The sequence below is a fragment of the Oncorhynchus gorbuscha genome, unplaced genomic scaffold (genome assembly GCF_021184085.1).
Source record: "Oncorhynchus gorbuscha isolate QuinsamMale2020 ecotype Even-year unplaced genomic scaffold, OgorEven_v1.0 Un_scaffold_2076, whole genome shotgun sequence".
In the NCBI taxonomy this organism is placed as follows: Eukaryota; Metazoa; Chordata; class Actinopteri; order Salmoniformes; family Salmonidae; genus Oncorhynchus; species Oncorhynchus gorbuscha.
The window spans coordinates 30,001-51,799 of NW_025746672.1; the positions used below are offsets into that span (position 1 = coordinate 30,001).

Below are 21,799 nucleotides of genomic sequence, written 5' to 3' on the forward strand. Positions count from 1 at the left end.
TATATAGTGCATTATATAGAGAACAGGGTGTCATTTAGGATGCATCCGTAGTGTCACCTTGTGCTGCCTTACTTTGGAACGGTGCCACATGCCTCCCCCGAGGGGTCACTGCAGGTCCTGAAGCAGGGGCTCACACACAACTCATACCTCCACTGGCACTTAGGACCCGTAGGGGTGTCTGGACCAGGGCCTGTGGGAAAATACACACTTTACAGAAACCACTGGTTTGGATGAAACATGGGAATAAGTATACTTGTGTTTGTGAATTTCAATCATATTACAGAGTCTCCTAGAAAAGAGGTACATTTAAAAAAGAGAAATAAATGAAGTGAGTTGAGTTCTAGATCGACTATTGTCTGGACTCTGCCTAACCTCTCTGGACCTCTCCTGGTCTCCTGGTCGACTATCGTCTGGACTCTGCTTAACCTCTCTGGACCTCTCCTGTTCTCCTGGTCGACTATCGTCTGGACTCTGCTTAACCTGTCTGGACCTCTCCTGGTCTCCTGGTCGACTATCGTCTGGACTCTGCTTAACCTCTCTGGACCTCTCCTGGTCGACTATCGTCTGGACTCTGCTTAACCTCTCTGGACCTCTCCTGGTCTCCTGGTCGACTATTGTCTGGACTCTGCCTAACCTCTCTGGACCTCTCCTGGTCTCCTGGTCGACTATCGTCTGGACTCTGCTTAACCTCTCTGGACCTCTCCTGGTCTCCTGGTCGACTATCGTCTGGACTCTGCTTAACCTCTCTGGACCTCTCCTGGTCTCCTGGTCGACTATTGCCTGGACTCTGCTTAATCTCTCTGGACCTCTCCTGGTCGACTATTGTCTGGACTCTGCCTAACCTCTCTGGACCTCTCCTGGTCTCCTGGTCGACTATTGCCTGGACTCTGCTTAACCTCTCTGGACCTCTCCTGGTCTCCTGGTCGACTATTGCCTGGACTCTGCCTAACCTCTCTGGACCTCTCCTGGTCTCCTGGTCGACTATTGCCTGGACTCTGCCTAACCTCTCTGGACCTCTCCTGGTCTCCTGGTCGACTATCGTCTGGACTCTGCCTAACCTCTCTGGACCTCTCCTGGTCGACTATCGTCTGGACTCTGCTTAACCTCTCTGGACCTCTCCTGGTCTCCTGGTCGACTATCGTCTGGACTCTGCTTAACCTCTCTGGACTCTCCTGGTAGACTATTGTCTGGACTCTGCTTAACCTCTCTGGACCTCTCCTGGTCGACTATCGTCTGGACTCTGCATAACCTCTCTGGACCTCTCCTGGTCTCCTGGTCGACTATCGTCTGGACTCTGCTTAACCTCTCTGGACCTCTCCTGGTCTCCTGGTCGACTATTGCCTGGACTCTGCCTAACCTCTCTGGACCTCTCCTGGTCTCCTGGTCGACTATTGCCTGGACTCTGCCTAACCTCTCTGGACCTCTCCTGGTCTCCTGGTCGACTATCGTCTGGACTCTGCCTAACCTCTCTGGACCTCTCCTGGTCGACTATCGTCTGGACTCTGCTTAACCTCTCTGGACCTCTCCTGGTCTCCTGGTCGACTATCGTCTGGACTCTGCTTAACCTCTCTGGACTCTCCTGGTAGACTATTGTCTGGACTCTGCTTAACCTCTCTGGACCTCTCCTGGTCGACTATCGTCTGGACTCTGCATAACCTCTCTGGACCTATCCTGGTCTCCTGGTCGACTATCGTCTGGACTCTGCTTAACCTCTCTGGACTCTCCTAGTAGACTATTGTCTGGACTCTGCATAACCTCTCTGGACCTATCCTGGTCTCCTGGTCGACTATCGTCTGGACTCTGCTTAACCTCTCTGGACTCTCCTGGTCAACTATGTCCGGCATCCACTGCTGTCAGAGAGTAACCCTATCTGTTTCTGCCAGCCTGTGTGGACTCTGCTATGCTCCTAAAACAAATGGCTGACATATTTTTATCCCCAGTAATTACCCAGCCTGCATCGGGAGCAGCAAACTGTGGAGACAGAAAGAGATCAGGACTCTCTAGACCTCACTAACTCTGACATACATCTGGGCCTGAACTATGATTCACAAATCACTTTACTAGATTATGAACAGAAATACTCTCCAAAACCCTGCCTAGTGTCTGACCACCCTCTCTCTGTTCTCTCTTCCCCCCAGTCAAAGACCACTGGGCATTAGCCAGGGCAAAGCTCCTTCTCTGGAAGCCGTATACTGGAAGGGCTGCTCGGTTTTTAATTTTGGAACATCCGTGGTGCCTTTGGGGACCCTGATCTGGTGGGGGCCTGGTCTGGGGGGCCTGGTCTGGGGGCCCTGATCTGGGGGGCCTGGTCTGGGGGCCCTGATCTGGGGGGCCTGGTCTGGGGGCCCTGATCTGGGGGGCCTGATCTGGGGGGCCCTGGTCTGGGGGGCCCTGGTCTGGGGGGCCCTGGTCTGACGCTGACCTGGCACGCCGCCCTTCCATCCCTCCATATCTCAACATGTCTGTGATTAAAGGCACACATCAGCCACTCGCCACTTGCCACTGACAATATCTGTCGTTCTGTTGCGAGGTGGGAGTGTGCCGGGCGACAGCTGCAGAGGGCTTGTCATTACAGTGCAAAACATGGCGGCCCTCACAAAGAGCCCATTAGGGGGCTAAATGGGTGTTTTTACAAACCGAGTACGCACGTTGGTGGGGCCATGGTTAGGGGGTTGTGGGGGTTGGCAGGGTGGAGGGGCTGCAGCAGGAGGTTAGACCAGGGGTTAGTAGCCTAAACTACAAAGTCTTTGTCTCTGAACCTCAGCTGTCAACCATCTCTGATACATACAGTAAGTATTGGGTTGCATCGGAGGGGACAAGCACAACATGGCAAAAGCTCGAGGAGTTCGACCAAAAGCTAGAAGACCATAAGAAGACCATTAAATGGTCACAAGTGGCAGTTTTAATTTTAAAAATATATATAATGTCAAAATAGATGGTATAAATGGAATCTCATTCGACAAGGAAACCTTTCACTTTTCATTTCCATAGCTCTTCTTTTCCCTTCCCATGTAAACCTTCCCAGTGTATGTTTCCTAATTGTGGAAGGATTTTCAACGAGGCCTACCTGTTGTATGATCATGAGGCACAACATTACCTTACATTCACTTGCAAAATAGCTAATTGTGGGAATATTTTCTAAATCCTGGAGATTTAGAAGACTGCGGTCATCCACACCCCCTCCCAAAATGGGTGCTGTGCCATTTTTTCCCATTTCATTACTTGACATAGATCCAGAAAAACTAGATGTGTGAACCTAGTAAGTCCAGAACTGGCATAATCCTTTAATGGGTCCTTTTCCAGTGCATCCCACGTACCTGTCAGTTTGAAGAGTGTGGCCTTGCGGGATCTGTCCGTGTGTTTGTACTTCATGAGGTGAATCCAGGACAGCATGTAGTGGAGGAAGAATCCCGGTCTGGCCAAAGCCTCCAGAGAATCGTAACCCTGGATCCAGGTGTCACGGTGCAGCGTGAAGGTAGCCGCGGCCCAGAATGCTTCACTCTCCTCCCACTTGGTCAGCGTGAGATGGCCACTGCTGTCCACAGCCAGGAAGTAGTTGGGCCGATCGGACGCCTCGAACGACACCAAGGACGTGTCTAGAGGAAAAGTTGATCACCAATTTAGGAATCTCAACATCAAGGGTATTTTCTGGTTAAATAAAGGTTAAAAAAACTATTTGAGCTCTTTACGCCTGGGTACCGTATGTGACCCAGGTCAGGCTAGCACCTTAGTGGTCAGATAAATGTAGAACACTAGGCTAGATAAAACAGTCTAGGCTAGCTAAAACAGTCTAGCCTAGCTAAAACACTTAATTAGACCAGAGGATAGGGACTGGGTAGGGACTGAACAGGGACTGGAAGACTTCATTAGACCAGTGGATAGGGACTGGATAAGAACTGGATATGGATAGGGACTAGAAGACTTCATTAGACCAGAGGACAGGGACTGGATAGGGACTAGAAGACTTCATTAGACCAGTGGATAGGGACTGGATAGGGACTAGAAGAATTCATTAGACCAGAGGACAGGGACTGGATAGGGACTGGATAGGGACTGGATAGCGACTGGAAGACTTCATTAGACCAGTGGACAGGGACTGGAAGACGTCATTAGACCAGTGGACAGGGACTGGATAGGAACTGGATAGGGACTGAACAGGGACTGGAAGACTTCCTTAGACCAGTGGATAGAGACTGGATATGGACTGGATAGGGACTGGAATACTTCATTAGACCAGTGGATAGGGACTGGATAGGGACTGGAAGACTTCATTAGACCAGAGGATAGGGACTGGATAGGGACTGGAATACTTCATTAGACCAGTGGATAGGGACTGGATAGGGACTGGAAGACTTCATTAGACCAGTGGATAGGGACTGGAAGACTTCATTAGACCAGTGGACAGGGACTGGAAGACTTCATTAGACCAGTGGATAGGGATTGGAAGACTTCATTAGACCAGTGGATAGGGACTGGAAGACTTCATTAGACCAGTGGACAGGGACTGGAAGACTTCATTAGACCAGTGGATAGGGACTGGAACACTTCATTAGACCAGTGGATAGGGACTGGATAGGGACTGGATAGGGACTGGAAGACTTCATTAGACCAGTGGATAGGGACTGGATAGGGACTGGAAGACTTCATTAGACCAGTGGATAGGGACTGGAAGACTTCATTAGACCAGTGGATAGGGACTGGAAGACTTCATTAGTCCAGTGGATAGGGACTGGAAGACTTCATTAGACCAGTGGATAGGGACTGGATAGGGACTGGAAGACTTCATTAGACCAGTGGATAGGGACTGGAAGACTTCATTAGACCAGTGGATAGGGACTGGAAGACTTCATTAGACCAGTGGATAGGGACTGGATAGGGACTGGAAGACTTCATTAGACCAGTGGATAGGGACTGGATAGGGACTGGAAGACTTCATTAGACCAGTGTATAGGGACTGGATAGGGACTGGAAGACATCATTAGACCAGTGGATAGGGACTGGAAGACTTCATTAGACCAGTGGATAGGGACTGGAAGACTTCATTAGACCAGTGGATGGGGACTGGATAGGGACTGGAAGAATTCATTAGACCAGTGGATAGGGACTGGAAGACTTCATTAGACCAGTGGATAGGGACTGGAAGACTTCATTAGACCAGTGGATAGGGACTGGAAGACATCATTAGACCAGTGGATAGGGACTGGAAGACTTCATTAGACCAGTGGATAGGGACTGGATAGGGACTGGAACACTTCATTAGACCAGTGGATAGGGACTGGAAGACTTCATTAGACCAGTGGATAGGGACTGGATAGGGACTGGAAGACTTCATTAGACCAGTGGATAGGTACTGTATAGGGACTGGAAGACTTCATTAGACCAGTGGACAGGGACTGGATAGGGACTGGAAGACTTCATTAGACCAGTGGATAGGGACTGGATAGGGACTGGAAGACTTCATTAGACCAGTGTATAGGGACTGGATAGGGACTGGAAGACTTCATTAGACCAGTGGATAGGGACTGGATAGGGACTGGAAGACTTCATTAGACCAGTGGATAGGGACTGGATAGGGACTGGAAGACTTCATTAGACCAGTGGATAGGGACTGGAAGACTTCATTAGACCAGTGGATAGGGACTGGAAGACTTCATTAGACCAGTGGATAGGGACTGGATAGGGACTGGAAGACTTCATTAGACCAGTGGATAGGGATTGGAAGACTTCATTAGACCAGTGGATAGGGACTGGATAGGGACTGGAAGACTTCATTAGACCAGAGGATAAGGACTGGATAGGGACTGGAAGACTTCATTAGACCAGTGGATAGGGACTGGAAGACTTCATTAGACCAGTGGATAGGGACTGGAAGACTTCATTAGACCAGTGGATAGGGACTGGAAGACTTCATTAGACCAGTGGATAGGGACTGGATAGGGACTGGAAGACTTCATTAGACCAGTGGGTAGGGACTGGATAGGGATTGGAAGACTTCATTAGACCAGTGGATAGGGACTGGAAGACTTCATTAGACCAGTGGATAGGGACTGGAAGACTTCATTAGACCAGTGGATAGGGACTGGATAGGGACTGGAAGACTTCATTAGACCAGTGTATAGGGACTGGATAGGGACTGGAAGACTTCATTAGACCAGTGGATAGGGACTGGATAGGGACTGGAAGACTTCATTAGACCAGTGGATAGGGACTGGATAGGGACTGGAAGACTTCATTAGACCAGTGGATAGGGACTGGAAGACTTCATTAGACCAGTGGATAGGGACTGGAAGACTTCATTAGACCAGTGGATAGGGACTGGATAGGGACTGGAAGACTTCATTAGACCAGTGGATAGGGATTGGAAGACTTCATTAGACCAGTGGATAGGGACTGGATAGGGACTGGAAGACTTCATTAGACCAGAGGATAAGGACTGGATAGGGACTGGAAGACTTCATTAGACCAGTGGATAGGGACTGGAAGACTTCATTAGACCAGTGGATAGGGACTGGAAGACTTCATTAGACCAGTGGATAGGGACTGGAAGACTTCATTAGTCCAGTGGATAGGGACTGGATAGGGACTGGAAGACTTCATTAGACCAGTGGGTAGGGACTGGATAGGGATTGGAAGACTTCATTAGACCAGTGGATAGGGACTGGAAGACTTCATTAGACCAGTGGATAGGGACTGGAAGACTTCATTAGACCAGTGGATAGGGACTGGATAGGGACTGGAAGACTTCATTAGACCAGTGGGTAGGGACTGGATAGGGATTGGAAGACTTCATTAGACCAGTGGATAGGGACTGGAAGACTTCATTAGACCAGTGGATAGGGACTGGATAGGGACTGGAAGACTTCATTATACCAGTGGATAGGGACTGGAAGATTTCATTAGACCAGTGGATAGGGATTGGAAGACTTCATTAGACCAGTGGATAGGGACTGGATAAGGACTGGAAGACTTCATTTTACCAGTGGATAGGGACTGGAAGACTTCATTAGACCAGTGGATAGGGACTGGAAGACTTCATTAGACCAGTGGATAGGGACTGGAAGACTTCATTAGACCAGTGGATAGGGACTGGAAGACTTCATTAGACCAGTGGATAGGGACTGGATAGGGATTGGAAGACTTCATTAGACCAGTGGATAGGGACTGGAAGACTTCATTAGACCAGTGGATAGGGACTGGAAGACTTCATTAGACCAGAGGATAGGGACTGGATAGGGACTGGAAGACATCATTAGACCAGTGGATAGGGACTGGATAGGGACTGGAAGACTTCATTAGACCAGTGGATAGGGACTGGATAGGGACTGGAAGACTTCATTAGACCAGTGGATAGGGACTGGATAGGGACTGGAAGACATCATTAGACCAGTGGATAGGGACTGGATAGGGACTGGAAGACTCATTAGACCAGTGGATAGGGACTGGATAGGGACTGGAAGACTTCATTAGACCAGTGGATAGGGACTGGAAGACTTCATTAGACCAGTGGATAGGGACTGGAAGACTTCATTAGACCAGTGGACAGGGACTGGAAGACTTCATTAGACCAGTGGGTAGGGACTGGATAGGGACTGGAAGACTTCATTAGACCAGTGGATAGGGACTGGAAGACTTCATTAGACCAGTGGATAGGGACTGGAAGACTTCATTAGACCAGAGGATAGGGACTGGATAGGGACTGGATAGGGACTGGATAGGGACTGGAAGACTTCATTAGACCAGAGGATAAGGACTGGATAGGGACTGGATAGGGACTGGAAGACTTCATTAGACCAGTGGATAGGGACTGGAAGACTTCATTAGACCAGTGGATAGGGACTGGATAGGGACTGGAAGACTTCATTAGACCAGTGGATAGGGACTGGAAGACTTCATTAGACCAGTGGATAGGGACTGGAAGACTTCATTAGACCAGTGGATAGGGACTGGATAGGGACTGGAAGACTTCATTAGACCAGTGGATAGGGACTGGAAGACATCATTAGACCAGTGGATAGGGACTGGAAGACATCATTCGACCAGTGGATAGGGACTGGATAGGGACTGGAAGACTTCATTAGACCAGTGGATAGGGACTGGATAGGGACTGGAAGACTTCATTAGACCAGTGTATAGGGACTGGATAGGGACTGGAAGACTTCATTAGACCAGAGGATAGGGACTGGAAGACTTCATTAGACCAGTGGATAGGGACTGGAAGACATCATTAGACCAGTGGATAGGGACTGGAAGACATCATTAGGCCAGTGGATAGGGACTGGAAGACATCATTAGACCAGTGGATAGGGACTGGAAGACATCATTAGACCAGTGGATAGGGACTGGACAGGGACTGGAAGACTTTTTAATGACTGAACGTTGGAGTAGGAGGAAGCCTAGGAATGCAGAGTGTTAGAAAGTGTTATTTATGGAGGATGAAGTAGTAAAATGAGGACAGACATGGAAATGGCCATTGCATTAGACTGGTGTGACGAGGACGGACATGGAAATGGCCATTGCATTAGACTGGTGTGACGAGGACAGACATGGAAATGGCCATTGCATTAGACTGGTGTGACAAGGCCGGACATGGAGATGGCCATTGCATTAGACTGGTGTGACGAGGACGGACATGGAGATGGCCATTGCATTAGACTGGTGTGACGAGGACAGACATGGAAATGGCCATTGCATTAGACTGGTGTGACGAGGACGGACGTGGACATGGCCATTGCATTAGACTGGTGTGACGAGGACGGACGTGGAGATGACCAACGCATTAGACTGGTGTGACGAGGCCTGGCAGTGATGTTGCTCTGTTTCCTCTGCGCTGCTCACCGTGCGGACGCGCTCTGCTGAGCCCAGGGGTCATCATGAAGAGGGACAGGAAGCCAGCCGCAGCAGGGTCTCCTTTCTTAGGGAACACTGTCCCACTGGACCTGTTGGCTGCCAGCACCGTGTCCCTCTCCCTGTAGGTCACCAGCCTGTAGGGGCCTTTACCCAGAACTACAAGACAGAGGAGAGGAACACTGTTATGAGGGATCCTTCGCTGTATGGCTGACATCGACAATGGGGCCCCAGAACTGTGCAGACACTCTGCCCCCATGTGGGTAACCAATGAAGTGCCTTACACATTGATCGTGATGAAATGTTTGTAACAAATTCTAAAGGCAATGCATAATAAACATCCGAGGTTCAGTCATTGATTTGATTCTTGGAGAAATTAGATGTTGTTTTTTTTTGACCAATAGGAAGAGTTTGAGATAAGATGCTGTATGTACCTTTGTTGTAGTATTCACAATCGTAGGCTGAAAAGACAAACAGAAAGGGTCGTTAGTGGAATGAAATTATAAACTGTAGTTAATTACATATTTTATTTACCTTTATTTAACTAGGCAAGTCAGTTAGGAACAAATTCTTATTTTCAATGACGGCCTAGGAACAGTGGGGTTAACTGGCCTAGGAACAGTGGGGTTAACTGGCCTAGAAACAGTGGGTTAACTGGTCTAGGAATAGTGGATTAACTGGTCTAGGAACAGTGGGGTTAACTGGCCTAGGAACAGTGGGGTTAACTGGCCTAGAAACAGTGGGTTAACTGGTCTAGGAATAGTGGATTAACTGGTCTAGGAACAGTGGGGTTAACTGGCCTAGGAACAGTGGGGTTAACTGGTCTAGGAACAGTGGGTTAACTGGTCTAGGAATAGTGGATTAACTGGTCTAGGAACAGTGGGTTAACTGGTCTAGGAACAGTGGGTTAACTGGTCTAGGAACAGTGGGTTAACTGGTCTAGGAACAGTGGGTTAACTGGTCTAGGAACAGTGGGTTAATTGGTCTAGGAACAGTGGGTTAACTGCCTGTTCAGGGGAACAGTGGGTTAACTGGTCTAGGAACAGTGGGTTAACTGGTCTAGGAACAGTGGGTTAACTGGTCTAGGAACAGTGGGTTAACTGGTCTAGGAACAGTGGGTTAACTGGTCTAGGAACAGTGGGTTAACTGGTCTAGGAACAGTGGGTTAACTGGTCTAGGAACAGTGGGTTAACTGGTCTAGGAACAGTGGGTTAACTGGTCTAGGAACAGTGGGTTAACTGGTCTAGGAACAGTGGGTTAACTGCCTGTTCAGGGGCATTTGCCTGAAAACAGAATGCCATTTCAGATGGTCCCACACACTCCCATACCACCCATTGAATGGGTAGTGTGCCCGGTGCCTGCCCGTTGGCCACTCATTGCCCGCTCATAGCCGCAGACTTACGGCAGATCGACGGGGATCGCCAGTCCACGGTGACACCCTGGTGACAGCATCGGTGGGCGTAGGCTGCCACGCTGGTACAGAAACACTCACAGTCCCCACCGCGACTACAGCCGCACGTATCAGCCAGGCAGTTCATATAGAACCATGTCACGTCCACCTGGACAGGGGGAGACAGGAAGGAACCTTTAAGACTGTTGTCCACTAGCATAGGGATATGGTAGTGACAGCCTGATACAACACACAGCCTGATACAACACACAGCCTGATACAACACACAGCCTGATATAACACACAGCCTGATACAACACACAGCCTGATACAACACACAGCCTGATACAACACACAGCCTGATACAACACACAGCCTGATACAACACACAGCCTGATATAACACACAGCCTGATACAACACACAGCCTGATATAACACACAGCCTGATACAACACACAGCCTGATACAACACACAGCCTGATGCAACACACAGCCTGATACAACACACAGCCTGATACAACACACAGCCTGATACAACACACAGCCTGATACAACACACAGCCTGATATAACACACAGCCTGATACAACACACAGCATGATATAACACACAGCCTGATACAACACACTGCCTGATAACAACACACAGCATGATATAACACACAGCCTGATACAACACACAGCCTGATACAACACACAGCCTGATACAACACACCGCCTGATACAACACACCGCCTGATACAACACACAGCCTGATAACAACACACAGCATGATACAACACACAGCCTGATACAACACACAGCCTGATACAACACACCGCCTGATACAACACACAGCCTGATACAACACACCGCCTGATACAACACACAGCCTGATACAACACACAGCCTGATATAACACACAGCCTGATACAACACACAGCCTGATAACAACACACAGCCTGATATAACACACAGCCTGATATAACACACAGCCTGATATAACACACAACTTTAGTAAGAAGGTAAATATGTGGAGAAGAGATAGGACAGCAGACCGGCTGACAGAGGATAGGGGTTATGTGGAGGATAGGGGTTATGTAGAGGATAGGGGGTTATGTAGAGGATAGGGGGTTATGTAGAGGATAGGGGGTTATGTAGAGGATAGGGGGTTATGTAGAGGATAGGGGGTTATGTAGAGGATAGGGGTTACGTAGAGGATAGGGGGTTATGTAGAGGATAGGGGGTTATGTAGAGGATAGGGGTTATGTAGAAGATAGGGGGTTATGTAGAGGATAGGGGGTTATGTAGAAGATAGGGGGTTATGTAGAGGATAGGGGGTTATGTAGAGGATAGGGGTTATGTAGAGGATAGGGGGTTATGTAGAGGATAGGGGGTTATGTAGAATATAGGGGGTTATGTAGAGGATAGGGGGTTATGTAGAGGATAGGGGGTTATGTAGAGGATAGGGGGTTATGTAGAGGATTATGTAGAGGATAGGGGGTTATGTAGAGGATAGGGGGTTATGTAGAGGATAGGGGTTATGTAGAGGATAGGGGTTATGTAGAGGATAGGGGTTATGTAGAGGATAGGGGGTTATGTAGAGGATAGGGGTTATGTAGAGGATAGGGGGTTATGTAGAAGATAGGGGGTTATGTAGAGGATAGGGGTTATGTAGAGGATAGGGGTCATGTAGAGGATAGGGGGTTATGTAGAGGATAGGGGTTATGTAGAGGATAGGGGGTTATGTAGAGGATAGGGGTTATGTAATGTGGAGAAGAGATAGGACAGCAGACCGGCTGACAGAGGGTAGGGGGCTATGTAGAGGATAGGGGGTTATGTAATGTAATGTGTATGTCAGGCTTGAGAGAAGCCCCTGTAATACTAACAGCCACAGTAACATCAACCCACAGAGAGATCTGTGAGACAGCCTACAGTAAGACAGTAAGATCCTGATTAATGTCTGTGCTTTACAGTGAGTCAAACGGCCTCTGGGAGGTGACTCAAATAACCAGAACCAACCCGCCCCCTCACACACCACTCCCCCAGCACTCATCAACACAGACAGCTGAAACAGCAGAGGGAGAAACTGCATGTCACAGTATAGACACACACATGCTCTTCTGCACACACACACACACACACACACACACACACACACACACACACACACACACACACACACACACACACACACACACACACACACACACACACACACACACGTAAACACACACACACACACACACACACACACACACACACACACACACACACACACACACACACACACACACACACACACACACACACACACACACACACACACACAGACGTAAACAAACACACACACACACACACACAGACGTAAACACACACACACACATCCAGAAACAGATATCCACATGCGTATGCATACCCACTCTCACAACACAGCCTTCCCTCCATTGGTTGAGCTGCTGGCTGTCATACTCCATACTCACCACCGGGTGGCAGACCAGGAAGACCTCGCTGAGCAGGACTCCACACTGCCTCTTGGAGAACGGCTCCCTCAGGGGGTTCAGACTGCAGGGGTGTCTGATGTCTGGGCTGTTAACACACTGGACACACACATATCTAACGTTAGAAGACTGACAATAGACACCTGTATCATGTATGAACACACGCACACACACACACACACGCACACACACACGCACGCACGCACGCACGCACGCACGCACGCACGCACGCACGCACGCACGCACGCACGCACGCACGCACGCACGCACGCACGCACGCACGCACGCACGCACGCACGCACGCACGCACGCACGCACGCACGCACGCACGCACGCACGCACGCACGCACGCACGCACGCACGCACGCACGCACGCACGCACGCACGCACGCACGCACGCACGCACGCACGCACGCACGCACGCACGCACGCACGCACGCACGCACGCACGCACGCACGCACGCACGCACGCACGCACGCACGCACGCACGCACGCACAGACGCACGCACGCACGCACGCACGCACGCACGCACGCACGCACGCACGCACGCACGCACGCACGCACGCACGCACGCACGCACGCACGCACGCACGCACGCACGCACGCACGCACGCACGCACGCACGCACGCACGCACGCACGCACGCACGCACGCACGCACGCACGCACGCACGCACGCACGCACGCACGCACGCACGCACGCACGCACGCACGCACGCACGCACGCACGCACGCACACACACACACACACACACACACACACACACACACACACACACACACACACACACACACACACACACACACACACACACACACACACACACACACACACACACACACACACACACACACACACTTGCCTCAGCTGCCGTCCAGCTGTTGCCAAACTCCTGAGGCGTGGCAGAGTCTATGTTCTCTGGTGTCCTCATCTCATTGACCGTCCTCAGGTCAAAGTTACCACACAGACCGCTCAGCTTGCCCTGAATACAGCATTCACATGAATATGACACCAATCACAGACCGCTCAGCTTGCCCTGAACACAGCATTCACATGAATATGACACCAATCACAGACCGCTCAGCTTGCCCTGAACAATATGATACCAATCACATCTCTGTGTAGATAGGATAGGAAGGGCTTGGTGACCTGATGGTGCTAATCAAGGGCTTGGTGACCTGATGGTGCTAATCAAGAGCTTGGTGACCTGATGGTGCTAATCAAGGGCTTGGTGACCTGATGATGCTAATCAAGGGCATGGTGACCTGATGATGCTAATCAAGGGGTTAGTGACCTGATGGTGCTAATCAAGAGGTTGGTGACCTGATGGTGCTAATCAAGGGCTTGGTGACCTGATGATGCTAATCAAGGGGTTAGTGACCTGATGGTGCTAATCAAGAGGTTAGTGATCTGATGGTGCTAATCAAGGGGTTAGTGACCTGATGGTGCTAATCAAGGGGTTGGTGACCTGATGGTGCTAATCAAGGGCTTGGAGACCTGATGGTGTTAATCAAGGGCTTGGTGACCTGATGATGCTAATCAAGGGGTTAGTGACCTGATGGTGCTAATCAAGAGGTTAGTGACCTGATGGTGCTAATCAAGGGTTAGTGACCTGATGGTGCTAATCAAGGGGTTGGTGACCTGATGGTGCTAATCAAGGGCTTGGAGACCTGATGGTGTTAATCAAGGGCTTGGTGACCTGATGGTGATAATCAAGGGGTTGGTGACCTGATGGTGCTAATCAAGGGGTTGATGACCTAATGGTGCTAATCAAGGGGTTGGTGACATGATGGTGCTAATCAAGGGGTTGGTGACCTGATGGTGCTAATCAAGAGGTTGGTGACCTGATGGTGCTAATCAAGGGGTTTGGTGACCTGATGGTGCTAATCAAGAGGTTGGTGACCTGATGGTGCTAATCAAGGGGTTGGTGACCTGATGGTGCTAATCAAGGGGTTGGTGACCTGATGGTGCTAATCAAGGGGTTGGTGACCTGATGGTGCTAATCAAGACGTTGGTGACCTGATGGTGTTAATCAAGGGCTTGGTGACCTGATGGTGCTAATCAAGGGCTTGGTGACCTGATGGTGCTAATCAAGGGGTTGGTGACCTGATGGTGCTAATCAAGGGCTTGGAGACCTGATGGTGCTAATCAAGGGCTTGGTGACCTGATGGTGCTAATCAAGGGCTTGGTGACCTGATGGTGCTAATCAAGGGCTTGGTGACCTGATAGTGCTAATCAAGGGCTTGGTGATTAGTTGATTTGTTGAATAAGGTGTGACGGATTGGAGGATCCAGAGGACTGGGTTGAGAAAGACTGCTATAGGAGACAGCAGCTGCTTTGTAATGACAGGGCCATGTTATTCTAGGGTAGGAAATGTGGAACACTAACAACCCATGGTGCCTGACCTGCCAGCGTGGTCCAGCCTGAATGTGGACCGTGGTCTTGCGATCCCAGAGCACGGTCAGGTCCTCCTCGGGCACGTGGACCACGGTGAAGAGCCCAGCGCTCCATATGAACACCTCCTGCCTCCAGTCGATCACACTGGACGGGTTCTACACAGGGTGGAGGACAGGAAACAGGACAATGGACAGGAATTAGATCAATACTGATGAACAGGTTGAGATGAGCCAGGGGCGTCGGGGTTAGTGCCCCCCTGTGATTTTTTTACCTAATTTCTTTATGGCAGCTAACCGATCGCTGCCGCTGTACATAGTCTATCGGTAAATAGCCCACCCATTTTTACCTACCTCATCCCCATACTGTTTTTATTTATTTTATTTTCTGCTCTTTTGCACACCAATATCTCTACCTGTACATGACCATCTGATCATTTATCACTCCAGTGTTAATCTGCAAAATTGTAATTATTCGCCTACCTCCTCATGCCTTTTGCACACAATGTATATAGACTCTCCTTTTTTCTACTGTATTATTGACTTGTTAATTGTTTACTCCATGTGTAACTCTGTGTTGTCTGCTCACACTGCTATGCTTTATCTTGGCCAGGTCGCAGTTGCAAATGTGAACTTGTTCTCAACTAGCCTACCTGGTTAAATAAAGGTGAAATAAAATAAATAAATAAAAAACATTGTTCATTAAGGACAGAGGACAAGACAGAGGACAGAGGAGAGGACATGGAAGAGGACAGGGGAGAGGACAGGGAGGAGGACAAGTTAGAGGAGGGAGAAGAGGACAGGGAAGATGACAGGAAAGAGGACAAGGCGGAGGTCAAGGACGAGGACAGGGAAGAGGACAGGGAGGAGGACAGGGAAGAGGACAAGACAGAGGACAGGGAAGAGGACAAGATGGAGGACAGGGAAGAGGACAGGGAAGAGGTGAAGATGGAGGACAGGGAAAAGGACAAGCTGGAGGACAGGGAAGAGGGCAGGGATCATGAATAAGGTAGTCTTAAATAGGTGAAATTTCTGCCATAATTGGTAAGGTGTGACAATAGTTATGTGATATTCATTGGGTCTGAGGGGTCAGGGGTTAAGGGGTTAAGGGTAGTTTCTCTCTGTAATATTTTCATCAAACATTTCTTATAACACTGTAGGTTACAGTAACCCTATTGAAAGCAAGTAAGCAAACAAGTAACGAGCCGCTAGTGGAAACTGGGAGGCATCCCAGCGGTGGCCAGACTTGGTAGGACCACCAGTGGCAAGCTACCTGGTAAGGTTCAGGAGCAGGAGCAGGAGCAGGAGCAGGAGCAGGAGCAGGAGCAGGAGCAGGAGCAGGAGCAGGAGCAGGAGAAGGAGAAGGAGCAGGAGCAGGAGCAGGAGCAGGAGCAGGAGCAGGAGCAGGAGCAGGAGCAGGAGCAGGAGCAGGAGCAGGAGCAGGAGAAGGAGCAGGAGCAGGAGCAGGAGCAGGAGCATGCACTTACTGGTTTGCCACTGTCGTCGTCGAACGCAATGAAAGATCTACCAATGTTGATGAGTAGAGATTTCCTGCAGATGACGCCGCTGTCGTAACAGTCCACGTTCTCAGCCGTCACACTCATCATCAGATCAGCACTGCTCTGAAGGTGGGATGGGGAAAACAACATGACAATAGCAAGCTAACCCAGGACAGAACTATGCCACTGAAAACTATGAAATGTGTATATTGAGTATTCAAACCCTAAGCCAGTCTATTCATCAATCCTTTCATCTATACACGGATATCTAACTTTCACAGATTTCTTGCAATACATTTAGTCATCCCATTTTATTATCAAATAACGAGGAAAAATATATGAACTTGAGTACTGGAAATGTGACTCTGGTACCTTTTCCTAGGTAGACTTTACACACTCTCACATATCATACCTTTACTAGGTAGACTTTACACACTCTAACATAGTCAAATATCATACCTTTACTAGGTAGACTTTACACACTCTAACGTAGTCAAATATCATACCTTTACTAGGTAGACTTTACACACTCTCAAATATCATACCTTTACTAGGTAGACTTTACACACTCTCAAATATCATACCTTTACTAGGTAGACTTTACACACTCTCAAATATCATACCTTTACTAGGTAGACTTTACACACTCCAACATAGTCAAATATCATACCTTTACTAGGTAGACTTTACACACTCTAACGTAGTCAAATATCATACCTTTACTAGGTAGACTTTACACACTCTAACGTAGTCAAATATCATACCTTTACTAGGTAGACTTTACACACTCTCACATATCATACCTTTACTAGGTAGACTTTACACACTCCAACATAGTCAAATATCATACCTTTACTAGGTAGACTTTACACACTCTAACGTAGTCAAATATCATACCTTTACTAGGTAGACTTTACACACTCTAACGTAGTCAAATATCATACCTTTACTAGGTAGACTTTACACACTCTCACATATCATACCTTTACTAGGTAGACTTTACACACTCCAACATAGTCAAATATCATACCTTTACTAGGTAGACTTTACACACTCCAACGTAGTCAAATATCATACCTTTACTAGGTAGACTTTACACACTCCAACATAGTCAAATATCATACCTTTACTAGGTAGACTTTACACACTCTCACATATCATACCTTTACTAGGTAGACTTTACACACTCTAACGTAGTCAAATATCATACCTTTACTAGGTAGACTTTACACACTCTAACGTAGTCAAATATCATACCTTTCCTAGGTAGACTTTACACACTCTCACATATCATACCTTTACTAGGTAGACTTTACACACTCTAACATAGTCAAATATCATACCTTTACTAGGTAGACTTTACACACTCTAACGTAGTCAAATATCCATACCTTTACTAGGTAGACTTTACACACTCTAACGTAGTCAAATATCATACCTTTACTAGGTAGACTTTACACACTCTCACATATCATACCTTTACTAGGTAGACTTTACACACTCCAACATAGTCAAATATCATACCTTTACTAGGTAGACTTTACACACTCCAACGTAGTCAAATATCATACCTTTACTAGGTAGACTTTACACACTCCAACGTAGTCAAATATCATACCTTTACTAGGTAGACTTTACACACTCTAACGTAGTCAAATATCACACCTTTACTAGGTAGACTTTACACACTCCAACGTAGTCAAATATCATACCTTTACTAGGTAGACTTTACACACTCTAACGTAGTCAAATATCATACCTTTACTAGGTAGACTTTACACACTCCAACGTAGTCAAACAGTAGACCATCAAAGGTCCTGTAGTGGCGGTCCCCATAGGCTGTACACATGGACGGACACGGACGGAACACACACTGGAATGTTCCATGCTGGCAGACACTGAAAGAGACACACAGTGTCAACCATCACGATTCAGTACCAACCTGCCAGCAAACTGCTACCACTTAATGTAAGCACATTCTGTCATAACTGATGGCCGCCTTTTGTACGGGAGGCCCCCAGCGATTATCACCCGTCCAAAAAGTAGGGATCTCGTCAACTGCCAAATGTTGAATCATCCCCGTTCATAGTGCTATTATACAGATCCCTATCTCTCCTCTTCTCTTGCTAACTGCTAGAAGAAGAAATGGATGGCAGAGAAGAAAGGAGACAGACTGGGATCACTGGTTCACTCGGCAGGGAGAGAGAGACTGTTGAATGAACGGCCCTCATACAAGGACTCTCTGTAAACCAGAGCTGGGAGGTGATTTTCTATGATAGATAATAGAGGGTTATGGGATATCAGGTGAACAGTCTCACCGTAGGTACAATCTATACAAGACTCATCACCTAAAGCTCAGGAATGATCCTTGGAAAATTGTTAGCTGCTAGAAAGTTTGTCTTAATTCGGCCACACACTGGCAGGTTTTGCCAGGTACTGAGTCAACAAATTTGTCAGTGACTCAGACACTTGAAATGTCATGGCAAATGAAAGCTGTATATATGATCGATCTCATAAGGGGTTGAATACAGAGGGGCGTTTAGAAGAAACAAAACCTCTCGGTGTCATACTTCTGTACAGGAAATGATCTGAAAACCATTCACTAATTTATGACTGTAGAAAATGAGGTGCCACTGTCTCCTAAAAACGTGTTGCGTCTGATACATATCCTGTTTGGGTCGAGAAGAGTTGAATCTCTGGAAAAGTGGGTGTATGAGTTGTTTCTAAACGTACCATTGATGGCAGGGGGAGGTGACTCTATCTCCTGGATAGTACTCTTTCCCCTTCCAGAGGCAGGGGCAGGCGTCAGGCTCAAAACACTCATCGCCATGTTTCAGCAATCTGGGAAACACACACAAACAAACACAGCTGTCCGGTTTATTCACTTTAGTTCAGAATTCATTCGTCTACTCAGTTCATCGCCACCCAGACGATTTACATGGACTCCTCCACCGCCCTCCGTTGGTTTCCCCCACCGCCCTCCATTGGTTTCCCCCACCGCTCTCCGTCGGTTTCCCCCACCGCCCTCCGTCGGTTTCCCCACCGCCCTCCGTCGGTTTCCCCACCGCCCTCCGTCGGTTTCCCCCACCGCCCTCCGTCGGTTTCCCCACCGCCCTCCGTCGGTTTCATCCACCGCCCTCCATTGGTTTCCCCCACCGCCCTCCGTTGGTTTCATCCACCGCCCTCCGTTGGTTTCATCCACCGCCCTCCGTTGGTTTCCCCACCACCCTCCGTCGGTTTCCCCCACCGCCCTCCGTCGGTTTCATCCACCACCCTCCATTGGTTTCCCCCACCGCCCTCCGTTGGTTTCATCCACCGCCCTCCGTTGGTTTCATCCACCGCCCTCCATTGGTTTCCCCCACCGCCCTCCGTTGGTTTCATCCACCGCCCTCCGTTGGTTTCCCCCACCACCCTCCATTGGTTTCCCCCACCGCCCTCCATTGGTTTCCCCCACCGCCCTCCATTGGTTTCACCCACCGCCCTCCATTGGTTACCTCCACCGCCCTCCATTGGTTTCCCCCACCGCCCTCCATTGGTTTCCCCCACCGCCCTCCATTGGTTTCCCCCACCGCCCTCCATTGGTTTCCTCCACCGCCCTCCATTGGTTTCCCCACCCCCTCCATTGGTTTCCCCACCCCCTCCATTGGTTTCCCCCACCGCCCTCCGTTAGTTTCCTCCACCGCCCTCCGTTGACTAGGTACCGGTAGCCCCTGTATATAGCCTCCACATTGACTAGGTACCGGTAGCCCCTGTATATAGCCTCCACATTGACTCGGTACCGGTACCACATTGACTCTGTACCGGTACCACATTGACTCTGTACCGGTACCACATTGACTCGGTACCGGTACCACATTGACTCGGTACCGGTACCACATTGACTCGGTACCGGTACCACATTGACTCGGTACCGGTACCACATTGACTCAGTACCGGTACCACATTGACTCGGTACCGGTAGCCCCTGTATTCAGCCTCGTTACTGTTATTTCATTACTTTTTCATTGTTGCACTGTTGGTTAAAGGCTTGTAAGTAAGTATTTCACGGTAGGTCTGATTTGATTTGATCTCTCAACCCAGATCTTTTGCCCAACTCTGTGCCCAAGAGGTCTGAACGACAGAGGGAACGCAAGAGTCAGTCTGGATCCAGTAACTACCGCTACAGTCAGGAAATGAGAAAAGGTAAGAGGGGGGGGGTAAACTCTGGATGAAAAGGAGAAACACTCGTTACATGAGAAAACCAGATGATTAGGATTCTCAGAGATAGAGAGAAACAGCCTTTGTCCGGGCCGTTCCATTGGGTCTCCACACTGTTAGAGCGACAGGGATGATAAAAATCTTGTAATATCGCGTCGACGGGTCACAGTTATATCCCCTGGAGGGGGGAGAGAGAGAGAGGGAGAGGGAGGAGAGGAGAGGAGAGGAGAGGAGAGAGAGAGAGAGAGAGAGAGAGAGAGAGAGAGAGAGAGAGAAAGAGAAAGAGAAAGAGAAAGAGAAAGAGGAGGAGAGAGAGAGGAGAGGAGGAGAGGAGAGGAGAGGAGAGGAGAGGAGAGGAGAGAGAGAGAGAGAGAGAGAGAGAGAGAGAGAGAGAGAGAGAGAGAGAGAGAGAGAGAGAGAGAGAGAGAGAGAGAGAGAGAGAGCGAGAGGAGAGGCTGGGGACAGTAGACAATGAAGCGACACATTAAATGGTCTGGCCACAAACCTAGAGGTTCATCTGTGTAAAGTTACCCTGCAGATAAAGTGGTGTTAACAGCTTTCTTTACCGGCCCGCCAAGCCGCTGGATCCATTACCCCGATCAAAGCTTCCATAATAACTCCTTCTCTACTGCAGTCTGACTGTGCTGGCGTGCAGTAGCTAGGAATACATCTCAGTCTGACTGTGCTGGCGTGCAGTAGCTAGGAATAAATCTCAGTCTGACTGTGCTGGCGTGCAGTAGCTAGGAATACATCTCAGTCTGACTGTGCTGGCGTGCAGTAGCTAGGAATACATCTCAGTCTGACTGTGCTGGCGTGCTGTAGCTAGGAATACATCTCAGTCTGACTGTGCTGGCGTGCAGTAGCTAGGAATACATCTCAGTCTGACTGTGCTGGCGTGCAGTAGCTAGGAATACATCTCAGTCTGACTGTGCTGGCGTGCAGTAGCTAGGAATACATCTCAGTCTGACTGTGCTGGCGTGCAGTAGCTAGGAATA

The 21,799-nt window shown here is 48.9% G+C and overlaps 1 protein-coding gene across 1 annotated transcript in view; it reads right to left on the reverse strand.

Moving 5' to 3' along the window:
- LOC124024921 (otogelin-like) overlaps positions 1–21,799 on the reverse strand; it is a gene marked incomplete at both ends in the record, with an annotated part of 86,757 nt that overhangs the window by 26,988 nt on the left and 37,970 nt on the right. The window contains 11 exons of the mRNA XM_046338654.1: positions 73–190; positions 3,318–3,596; positions 8,836–9,003; positions 9,279–9,305; positions 10,247–10,403; positions 12,696–12,812; positions 13,578–13,697; positions 15,121–15,267; positions 16,596–16,730; positions 18,367–18,505; positions 19,341–19,448. Of these exons, the coding sequence (XP_046194610.1) occupies positions 73–190; positions 3,318–3,596; positions 8,836–9,003; positions 9,279–9,305; positions 10,247–10,403; positions 12,696–12,812; positions 13,578–13,697; positions 15,121–15,267; positions 16,596–16,730; positions 18,367–18,505; positions 19,341–19,448 (1,515 nt within the window). The remainder of the gene's footprint in view (positions 1–72; positions 191–3,317; positions 3,597–8,835; positions 9,004–9,278; positions 9,306–10,246; positions 10,404–12,695; positions 12,813–13,577; positions 13,698–15,120; positions 15,268–16,595; positions 16,731–18,366; positions 18,506–19,340; positions 19,449–21,799) is intronic.